Source organism: Mizuhopecten yessoensis, unplaced genomic scaffold (assembly GCF_002113885.1).
Source record: "Mizuhopecten yessoensis strain PY_sf001 unplaced genomic scaffold, ASM211388v2 scaffold716267, whole genome shotgun sequence".
NCBI classification, from domain to species: domain Eukaryota; kingdom Metazoa; phylum Mollusca; class Bivalvia; order Pectinida; family Pectinidae; genus Mizuhopecten; species Mizuhopecten yessoensis.
This window is the reverse complement of record NW_018480031.1, coordinates 55,349-67,121: the sequence shown is the minus strand read 5'-3', so window position 1 is coordinate 67,121 and position 11,773 is coordinate 55,349. Positions and strand designations below refer to the sequence as shown.

The window sequence follows — 11,773 nt, the reverse complement described above, 5'->3', positions numbered from 1 at the left end:
ATTTTTTTAATGTGGTAGTAACATTTTACACGATTGGAATACTGGGCTAAATGTTCCTATCAGAGAGAAACTGCACTGGTGTCTCTACTCGATCTGGTTTCGTGTATATAATACTTGGGTTGTTCTGTTTGTATTTTATAAAACACGAGCTGATTTAAAAGAAGAAAGTGACAAGGGTCTTACACTATCGTCTGTTGTTTTTCCTTCTATAGTGCAGAAAGCAAGACATAACTATTTAGGAATGGTATATCTGAATTAGCATATCGGTTAATTTCTCCGACCGATTTGATGGATAAGTTGAAGTCTGATGTATGTTTCATTCTCTTTCCTTGAACAGAAAGTACTTCCAATCATGACAAGGAATAATGTATCTCTAGTCTAGTAATTATGTTGACTGTATTGTGTTGTACCTGTCCTTACTTTCAAGGTTGTGACCATCCCTAACCTCGTATGGATATTCCAGATCTGGTAACATAAATGTTTTATAAATGTTTAAAATGACATCATGCTTTGATATCTATTCCAGATTATTCAAACAGTTTTGTTTTCATTTCTCACATATGAATTTCATCACCTTTGACCACTTTGCATCAAATTAAACGCGACTCCTGGATGTCAATACATGCCATTGAAATTTGAAATGTTCCCATAAAAAACTTATTCAATATCTTCACCGTATATATACAATTTAAATTTGAAGCGAACACAGCTTAAGGTTTGTTTCGATTGAAATTAACAAGCCAAGTATTTGTCAACCTATTAATGACTTCAGGTCACTGTTCAAAACAGTTTGTATCTCTAATCATAAAGGAGATAGACACATGATGATAAATACATATTTTTTTACAAGTGTGTGCGTTTCATTTCTCATCACTGACATTATATGAGGTTATACCCAACCGTTACATAAACTAGGCGATGCCTTTACAGAAATATCAAGTACTCTTCATAACGTGTATTTTTGTGTATAAGCCGACGTCATGTATTTGTGTAATATTCCACCTGCTCCTTGCGGCTAAATATGGCGGGAAAGTGTCACATGCCTTTTCGCTTCAACGAACGTTGCATGCAGAGCTGTTTGATTCTGTACACCACGTTCCCGACGAGATTTGAACGTTGCCTGGGGCGGACTCGCGAGAAGACATACAGTGCTAGTCTTCGCCTCACTGGTTACATTCAGTACGTGCTCATTAGTGAGAAAATTGTCGAGTTTCAGTGTTCATCGATTTTGAATAATAATACGTTTTAACTGTGTTTAGCCTTTAACCATATTTTTGCACCAATAGAGACCAACTTACATGAGAAAACAATTTATTCTATATCATACTTAATTGTTGTAGCAAAAGCGCCATACACGTGATTTTCGATCTTGTTTTCGGGAATTTCCGGTTCTTTTCGGCCACCGGCGATTAATGGGAAACCTTTACAAAAACTGCGGTTGGTTAATTATTCTGAAATCATAAAACCCTTCAAAGATTTCTTAAATTGTGCTGTAGGTGGTCGTGTGTTTCCATATGACGTTTTTTCCCAGATTCTATTTTCGGTAATACACATGCATTTGCACCTATCTCAAGATTTGTCTTTGTTAGTAAAAAAAAAAGTAAATAAAATGCTCAAGTTCATCATATTCTAAGGATTTGATTTATTTGACAAAATAGAACGAACTACTTACCTGCATTAAGCTTAAGCAACATAGACAGAGCAAAAGGAATGAAAAGGTTATTAGCTAGGTTGATATTAATATCAAAGTCGATTAACATTGAGAGAACCGAAATCATATCAGATAATGGTTTCTGCTGCTTTTATAAGTAAAATAAAATCTGTCATACTTCAAAATAGTTCAGAACCAAAAAAAAAACGTATACAATACATCTTTCGAGCAGTCAACTGTCTGATTTCTGGCCTCGTAAGTGATATCGTTGTGACGTCAACCATCAACACGAGTTCGAGAACCAAATAGATATGGCAAAGAAATGTCTAGGTAATTATTAGACTTTGTGAACATAAGTTAATGTCACAATAACGGTGTAATAATCGATTTGTTTTGGCTATCGAAATGTAGGAAATCGATGACATTGGAAATGCAATAAAAAGAAATCCGGTAATTTAAAATAACATTGTTTCACAGATTTAAATTATACTAAACAATGAATATATTTTTATATAGATAAAGATCGTAGAGAAATAGTTTGTAAAAAAATAATTACAGTCTAGCATTCTGTTTAAAACTCTTAAAAATTGGGAATATTTTGCGTACAAAAATAACTAAAATTGAATCTTTCTTTAATCTGCATTTATATTACATGTACATTTTATAGTTTACAAAAGGCCTGTTTAATTATTGTACACTGAAATATTATTCATTAACGTAAATATGGATGGTAAAAAAATAAGCAAATCAAAACAGGATTTTAATGACAGAAAGAGTCGAGATTTAATTATCATAGTTGATTTTACACAGGTGAAACGTAAACGAATCCAAAAAAATGCGAATGAATATATATACTTTTTACTATGTCTAACGTACTGCAAATACATTTTCTGTGAAGCTTTGAGAAGTTATATGTTTTGGTTACTGATGCATCTTTGGTACTCTGACGTTACATGAAAATGTAAGGCTTCCTTTTTTTGATGGACTAAGTTAACATTGAAATCAGAACACCGAGAGTTGTTGAATATTTAGATACATGATAAGGGAGGCAACCCTTCTTTAAATTTCAGTCCGAAGCTGTAATGTTGTATTTTAACTGCAGTTATAGTTTTAAATATTAAAAACAGAGCTTTAGTTTGAATGGAAGACTTTCCATATCTCTAACTTTCCATGATATAAATATACCACAGCACCAACACTTATCCCAAAATGACAAAATATACACTAGTGTCACCAAATACAACAGCCTAAACACGGGTATAAAACAATCCGAAATCAGAGTCGATACGGGAAAACAATAACAAGAGAACGGTTACCAATAACAATAGGGAAAATATCGTAAACCTTCACCAAAATAAATAGCCCTAGAAGGGTAAGATGTAGCACACTGAAAACGTTTGAGGACCCACTATAATTGCAACTGACCGTGGTAAGAGATAAATATAAGACTGAATAAATAACATGACAGTATGATAAAACAATAGCGTATTTGACCGCGTAAAATAAACTGCATTTGATCTTATTGGTAACATTGCTTTCGAATAGAAACAAATACCATCTTTCTGCCATGTCATCAGCAAGGAATTGGTTGAGATTAAGTGTTCAAAATACATTCATCAGTGTTTAGTCTTCAGCCATCTGTTGGCACCAATACAGACCTACTGTCGTGTTTTCTATTCCATTATGAATATTGTGTATGAACTATTCACGAGAAAACACTCGGCCTAGGAGTCTAACGGTCGGTTGTCCTTTTCTTGGAGCATCATAAAACCAAAGGAACAAACCTAATATTGTTCATTCGAGGTGGTCGATTGTTTTCCAGAAAAACAAATGCGTTCATCTTTTTTTTTTTTTTTAAGAAATAAAGATTTCCAACATTTAAAAAATGTACACATCACACTATATATACTTTTATAAAATGTTAACTATTTCTACTATAGACACAGACAAGAAGGGAGCGTTATCAACATCAAACTGGATCAAATAAAGTGAAAGGACAATGGACCTGTAGGGAAAGAAGTCTTCACACAGCAAGTCAACAATAAAAAACAGAACACAGGTGAAAAATGTTGTTTGTTAATAATATGATTTACGTTGCAATTTTACCTTTACTAAAAATTAATATGAAGGACAATGCGCTACGCAGAAAATTGTTTTCTTTTAACCAAAAATAAAATACATGAAAAGGGAGGCAAATCTAGGTTACAAATACGTCTTCACGTTGATACATAAGGAGAATAAAATCACACACCATATTATTATTATTATTTTGTTTAGTTTTAAGCGAGTGTTCTTATTTGTTCTGAAATTTGATATTCGATGTTTCAATGTTTCACTATGCTATTTTCACTTTTGTGATAAACTGTCTTTATTAGTGAGCTTGTGTGATTGACAGTGATAAACTGTCCTTATTAGTGAGCTTATGTGATTGACAGTGATCAACTGTCCTTATTAGTGAGTTGATGTGATTTACAGTGATAAATTATCCTTATTAGTNTATTTAGTAAAGCCTTTAACATTTAATACCAAAAAAATGTTGAGTCAATATCGCATGCAGGCGCATTCCCTTAATATCGAATCTGGACGTTATAATGGGGTTCCGAGAGGTCAAAGATTATGTTTTGCCTGTGACAAAAATGATTTAGAAGATGAGATACATTTTATTCTTATTTGTCCTGCTTACTCTGTATTGAGAAACACATACATTAAGCAATATTACTTCCGATGCCCCAGTGTGTATAAATTAATTGAATTATTGTCATGTAAAAGTATTAAAACATTACGTAGATTGGGTCTGTATTTAAAATATGCTACCGCCAAAAGAAAAACCCTCGTGTAGTAATATTGCTAAATTATGTATTCTTTTTATGTGATAATTGCTTATATGGAATTGTCCTCCGCCACCTTGAAAATTTGAAATATGTTTTGTATTCTATGTATCAATTAACCTATATGCTGATTTGCATTCGGAAATAAAAAACTAAAAAAAACCAAATTCCTACATTATACACACTTTCAATATCTAACGTACTGCAAAAAGACAGTCTAATTGTGTGCTTCACATCCATTGGATGCCCGCAGCAATAGTGTAACAATGAATTCAGTACGTACTATCTCCTAGTAATAAATGAGACGTAAGATAGACAAAACTATATCACATTATAAAAAACAATGACTAGATCATTAACAGATCTTCGAGACAAAAACACAACGGGAATTGTACACACCAAAACAAAAGGAAAGCCAACATGAACCATAATAAAATATCGAACAAAACCCTGTTATCCTGTAGGGTAGGCGTGTCCAGCACCCCATCCGGCATTTCATTAGATGTCTCCCGTCAAATCCTGTAAAGTACAGGTAAATACCAATCACCTAGGAATATAGGGATCAAGTCGTCAATCATGGTCACCGAAATATCATAAATAACCTTAAATGTGTAGATTATTCAGAGCCTGTTAACCTTCTCTCGGAATAAAGTGATCACCGATTCTAAAAACGCTACTTCAGATTTGTTTATATTGTTATATTATAAGGTTAGTCTGTCTCTCTTACCTATAGTTGCAGTGTTGTCAGTGCGATAAGTTGGCCTTCGTTGCTGTATTTGTGATGACGACGATTGCGACATAGTGCTTTTGTAATTGACTGGGTAGGTATGCTTCTTAATCTACTTATACAGGCATTTGTTACATGTTATAGTGCTGTTGAAGTAAATGCATGAAGATTGTTCACATTAGATTGGCTCAGAAGTTATATAGTTACCTTACCTGGGGACCACATTAGATTGGCTCAGAAGTTATATAGTTACCTTACCTGGGGACCACATTAGATTGGCTCAGAAGTTATATAGTTACCTTACCTGGGGACCACATTAGATTGGCTCAGAAGTTATATAGTTACCTTACCTGGGGACCACATTAGATTGGCTCAGAAGTTATATAGTTACCTTACCTGGGGACCACATTAGATTGGCTCAGAAGTTATATAGTTACCTTACCTGGGGACCACATTAGATTGGCTCAGAAGTTATATAGTTACCTTACCTGGGGACCACATTAGATTGGCTCAGAAGTTATATAGTTACCTTACCTGGGGACCACATTAGATTGGCTCAGAAGTTATATAGTTACCTTACCTGGGGACCACATTAGATTGGCTCAGAAGTTATATAGTTACCTTACCTGGGGACCACATTAGATTGGCTCAGAAGTTATATAGTTACCTTACCTGGGGACCACATTAGATTGGCTCAGAAGTTATATAGTTACCTTACCTGGGGACCACATTAGATTGGCTCAGAAGTTATATAGTTACCTTACCTGGGGACCACATTAGATTGGCTCAGAAGTTATATAGTTACCTTACCTGGGGACCACATTAGATTGGCTCAGAAGTTATATAGTTACCTTACCTGGGGACCACATTCCCATTGAGATCTTCATCTGCTTCTTTTGCGTGCACTTTCTCAATGAGCAGGGAACCATTGCAAAAAATATTCAAGATAAACGGATTAGACCTATTGTTTCCTACGTGTAATTAACGTTTCAATATTCGTGCATATAAGTAACACTGTAATCAATAAAAAAAAATCAATATTACATCAGTTTCTTTATTGATTGTTTTATTTTCAAATAAATAGAATATCCATCGCTAATGCGATTCTAAAACAATTACAACTGAGATGGTTTTCAATACGATATATAATACAGGCACGATCAGTATCTCTTAAACATGAATTGCGCTCACGAAGTTCTGTAATAGATATTCTATACAGGAATAGCCCAACACCTCGTTGACTTGTCATGGTCTGAACACAGCATTGTGGTAAATAAAGCACGGAAGTGTGAAGAAAGTTAGTACAAGATACGGTACAATAGTTAATTTTATCTTACCAGCCAAAATGTCCTCGATCTATATTGTAAATGAATAGTATCTATCCAGTCAAGACAAACAACTCCCACATAACCCTCCCAGTATCCTTACACCAGAAGGGGCTACTACTCACAACAGCAATATTTACAATACGGGAATTACCTCGAGTCCACTACTCATAAATTTTATTATCAATCATTTTCAATAATCGTAGTAAGCATAGCACAGCGACACTGGTTAACACATGTATACGTATTGACTTACCTGTGCTTATATCACCTGACAATGAATGCTCACATCAAATATACCTGTCATTTTCAATAGCGTCCTTCCTTGGCCTGAAAGGTAAATCATTACCCTACTCCATTCATCTCACCGTTTTATTATCTGTAAAGGGCGATTCAACAAATCATATCCAAATTATTTCGCTAGGTAAATTGAAAACACGATTTGGTGTTGTATGCATGTGGTTTTACATGTGAAAGGGCCTGTTCCTCCGTCAAACATCCATTTCTATAGCGTTAGATTTGTTTGTCCCGCCGCTAGGACAACGGTCAGGCTGTGACGGGAGTGTTTTGTAAAAATTCCCACGGATTAATATATTTAGTTCAAAATTAGACAAAAGATTTTGATATTTGCTAATGAAATATTCGTTCATTTTATATATTTATGTGTGTGTGATCCGCTCGAGAACTGACCGACTGATATTACTGTGACGTGTTAGGTCTTGTCAGAAGTTGATGAAGAACATCGGGATTCGTAAATTTTGGGAGGTAAGTCTTACTTGTTTGTCGTTTTCGTTGAGTTTAACGAGGGTGTAATATCGTCAAAATACACCGTTAGAAATGATGTTAATAATTAAACAAAGATTAGTCATTATCGCATCAGTAGTTTATTAGTTACAAGTGTCTACTGGAACCTAAGCTATCCGTGGTATCTAACAGTTCGATATAGAGATTGTGTAACACAGTCAATGTTACTGTGTATCCATATACAGTGTATTAGTAGCCAGTGTTTGTTATTCTAATAAAACATCAATGCTACACTTCAACCAATTAACAGAACAGTACCGATGACAAAAAGGTGGTCCATGTAAACAGAAAAACGAAATGTTCTCCGTCTATAGTGTTAGTTGTATTGTGTCAATACCTGAATACTTAATGTGACGTAGATAACACCGTAATGGCTCATGAGTGACATGTTGATTGTATCAAAGCATTAGCACAGATACAGCACTACAATAACACTAAACTGCTTTCTATTTATTCCCAGATACGGAATAATCTCAAGATAACGACAATACTTAGAAAAAAAGCAAACAATTGATCAGCGATGGCAAAGAATGCCTCCCAAACAGGGGAGAAAATCCTCGTGTGTGGACTTTGCTCGAACTGGTTTAAGAAACCTAGGACTCTGACGTGTCTTCATTCTTACTGTGATAACTGCCTGTCAAAACACATACTCAGTTCTGTCTCTAGAGGGGAAGTCACAAATCGATCTGCAACATCCTCCATGACAAAAGAGTTCAATTGCCCTCTTTGCGATAAGGTCATCACGCATGACAGTTTTAGCAAACTTCCGCCAAATCAGTGGGTGAACGAATTTCCGGTGAACAAGTTCCTGTTGGATCTGCTTGATATTGAAAAGTTGAAAAGGGGAGACAAATCATGTGGCCCATGTAGTAGAAATGGTGAGGAGTCAACAATCACTTCCTGGTGCAAGGAATGCCGGGACGGTCTGTGTGACAATTGTGCGAAAGTCCACAAAGGAATGCGTGTATCTATGGAACATACAGTGCTAACACGTGCCGACTACATGAAACAGATGGATCTCCTGAAGGAATACCAGGAACCGTGCAGGAAGCATGCGGGAAAGACGCTTGATATGTATTGCATGTTCGAAAGAGAACTGTGTTGTCCAAATTGTGTAGCGGAGGAACACAGAAAATGTGAAAAGGTTGTACCAGTGGCTGAAGCCGCCATTAAAATCAGAACCGAACGTGAACCAGCATTTCTCTCCGACTCACTGGAGCAGTATATCAAACATATCGAACGTACCATGACAGACAGAAACAACCACACCAAGAAGTTGGAGGATACTAAGAAAAGTCTGACAGAAGACTTTGCTAATATCCGCATCCAAATAATCAATATGTTAGATAACATGGAGAAATCAGCAAAAAAGGAACTCACTCTAATACACGGTGATGAAATAGCGCAGATACAGAAAGAAGTGAAGAAATGCAAATCAATGAAAGAGGCAGTATCCAATGCACAGGTCTTACTGAAGATGGCCGAAGAGCATGGTAGCGATTCAAGATTGATGAACACTTTAGAGATGATCCGAAAGGAATGTTTCTGGTATGAGGAAGACATGGGGAAGCTGAGAACCAAACTACAAGACTGTGATTACGACTTCGAGAAGGACCACACCATTGATAACTTGAGGCGCACTGTCAAACAACTCGGTAAAATAAGCGTCAAACACGTCCCGTCTAAGTTGCCGCCCTTCCCAAACATTGTCACATTTGACCGTGTCGAGCAGCTTAAGATGAACAAGTCTACACTCTCCCTCCGTGGACGGCGAATCGAGTTACTGAGGACATTCGAGGGAAAGCAAGAAGACGACAATGCAGAGTGTTGGCACACGGGTGCAGCCTTTCTAGGTGATGGCAAGCTCGCCTTGGTGGACAGACAGAACAAGAAACTGAAGATCTACAACAAGAGCTATCGCGTCCAGCACACATTTCCATTGTCGTCTAAACCATGGGACGTGACCTTGGTGAGTAGTAATGAAATAGCAGTTACACTTCCGGAGGAATACGCCATCATGTTGCTGGTCGTAGATGATGAAATAACACAGTCCGACTACTTCTCGACGGATGAGCGATGCTATGGCATCACGTTCGCCAGAGGCAAATTCTTCACGCTTTGTTATGACGGCGCTCCGCCTGCGCTCAAGATAATCGGTTCAGATGGAAAAGAGATAGCAGCAATATCACAGGACGATTTCGGAAGTCCGCTCTTCTCTCGGCCTATCTATGTCACCTCAAACTCGTCGGGGACCATGATCTACATCACAGACGAGCGGCGTGGCTCCATTACCACGCTAACGGAAACAAAGCAGTACTACTTCAATTACTCCTGTCTGGAGGTGAGCCACGCCGCGGGCATTGCTGTCGACCAAGCGGGAAACTTGTACGTGTGTCGAAACCATGCAAAGAGCGTCCAGTTGGTGTCACCAGACGGGGAAAGACTGAAGACCCTTGTGGCCAGGGATAAAATCTCCTATCCCCGGGCCATCGCTTATGACCCTACAGATGAGAGGCTTGTAGTCACTCAGGGAGACAAAAGTGCCGTCAAAGTGTTTCAGTTCATGGCGTCATGAATAGCTTAGTGGCATGATTACATGGAAGCAAATTCCAGTAAACATACCCACGCATTGCCTGTATTCAGTGAATATTTTCTTAATTTAAATGCTTAATAGCATGGCTAGGGAGCTATATGTAAACCCTTATTATGTTTTTCAATCACACACTGGCCTCCGTCTGTTCCACGGTAAAATCTACTGTTTAAGGCCTTATGCAATTGCATTTAAGGTTCGGTTTTGGATACAAGTATGTTATATGCTACATCGTTAATCGATATTTTCTGTCAATACCGCGAGACTTTTAAATATGCTAATGATATGTGACTAGAAATGTTCAGTGAATGTTGTGTAACCAAAGTCTCTGTCAATATCGTTCGACTATTCGTGTGTTATGGATGACCAGACATGCTCTCAGTATTACGTTAATATTCCGTGTGACTATCCATGTTCTTTCAATATCGTTTTACCATTCATGTTTTATGCAAAGCATGTGACCAGACAATATTTACGTACTACAAAAAGTACGTGAACAATATTAATTTTCTATGAATAGCACGTGACCATGCATGCTGTCAACTTCATTTGACCATTTAGTTCATATGTTCTGTTAATTTCATGTGACTAGATGGTGTGAACATCGTTACCATGAAAGTCCTACGATTAATATCGTGTTTAATTTCTTAGTCAGATAATCCGTGCACATTTTCCCGAATTATACCTTGCTCCAACTCAGAAAACATATCAAAATGATCGTCACTACTCACTACCAACCCATATCCATGCAAGAAGGTCCATAGGTAATGTTCGAAATAGTTTACCGTATTTTGTGTAATAAAAAATTCTTAACAGCAACGCAGTGTTTTGAAACTCAATTTGACGTCCAAGCTTAATGACAATCGCCATCCAATGTCAATATGTCCTTCAGTGCTTTTGAGGTTGAAGGTTTTGGTTCCTATGGCCATAAGTATCAAGGTCCCTGTAGTCAATGTCATTGGATGCCACGGAACAAAGACGTTTGGTGACATGGGTATGTAATCTGGTACAATCTGTAATACATGGAGTGAGTTAGACTGTGATATCCATGCAACCAGTGTGTTATTTGTCTTATGATCTGTCTATTAAACCTGTCCATCTTAATTCGAATGTGTAATTGTCTATATACTAGTACAGTGTATATGAGTATTACAATACTTTCGTTGTACTAGCAATACCAACCGTTACATCATTTATCATGTCTGATCCTCGAAATTCAAGTTGTTACGCTCACTCACGGTCTCGGCGCGAAACAGCGAATGCAGTGAGAGTAGCCCCTGGATATCGAGGATGGTCCTGCCCAAAACCCGCTTACAAAATGTTGATGTGTGAGTATTACATGCTTATCAGAATGCTTGGTTAGATATATAAATCTTTAGTCGTATCATTCTGTAAAATCTAATAGAAGAAAAGTCACATAACGTTAGGAAGTTCATGATACGTTGCCAGAATTATTCATATGTAGAAGCTGTTTCACCATATGAATGATATTTTTTAAGTACATTGTTTGCCGTCCATGAGCTGGATACAGGTTTGTCTCCCCTTCCCCTTGGAAGAATATTGTTGGCCATCATATTCCAAAACCCCATCATACCAATAAATTACGTTTGTGGGAAGTTGGCGGTTCTTCAAAAAAAAATACAAAAAAAATGAGGCTCTGTATACAAAACACACCGTCAAACAGGTTACTTCTCAAAACTAAACCATACTACATTGAAAAGCACAACGAATATTCTTTAAAAGCATTTTTTCATTGAAAAATGGGATACAATACTCGAATATGTCATGATTATTTCCCTTGTGTATTCCTAAATTATCTCTTAAATATAGATTTTTTCTCTCTTAAGC

The 11,773-nt window shown here is 36.9% G+C and overlaps 1 protein-coding gene across 1 annotated transcript; it reads left to right on the top strand.

The window, feature by feature from the left end:
* The first annotated feature begins 7,006 nt into the window (after nucleotides 1-7,006).
* On the top strand, nucleotides 7,007-11,427 carry LOC110442445 (tripartite motif-containing protein 2-like). The gene is made up of 2 exons (XM_021486056.1): nucleotides 7,007-7,296; nucleotides 7,796-11,427. The coding sequence occupies exon 2, from the start codon at nucleotides 7,856-7,858 to the stop codon at nucleotides 9,908-9,910; it is 2,055 nt and encodes a 684-aa protein (XP_021341731.1). The 5' UTR covers nucleotides 7,007-7,296; nucleotides 7,796-7,855; the 3' UTR covers nucleotides 9,911-11,427.
* Nucleotides 11,428-11,773: the final 346 nt, after the last annotated feature.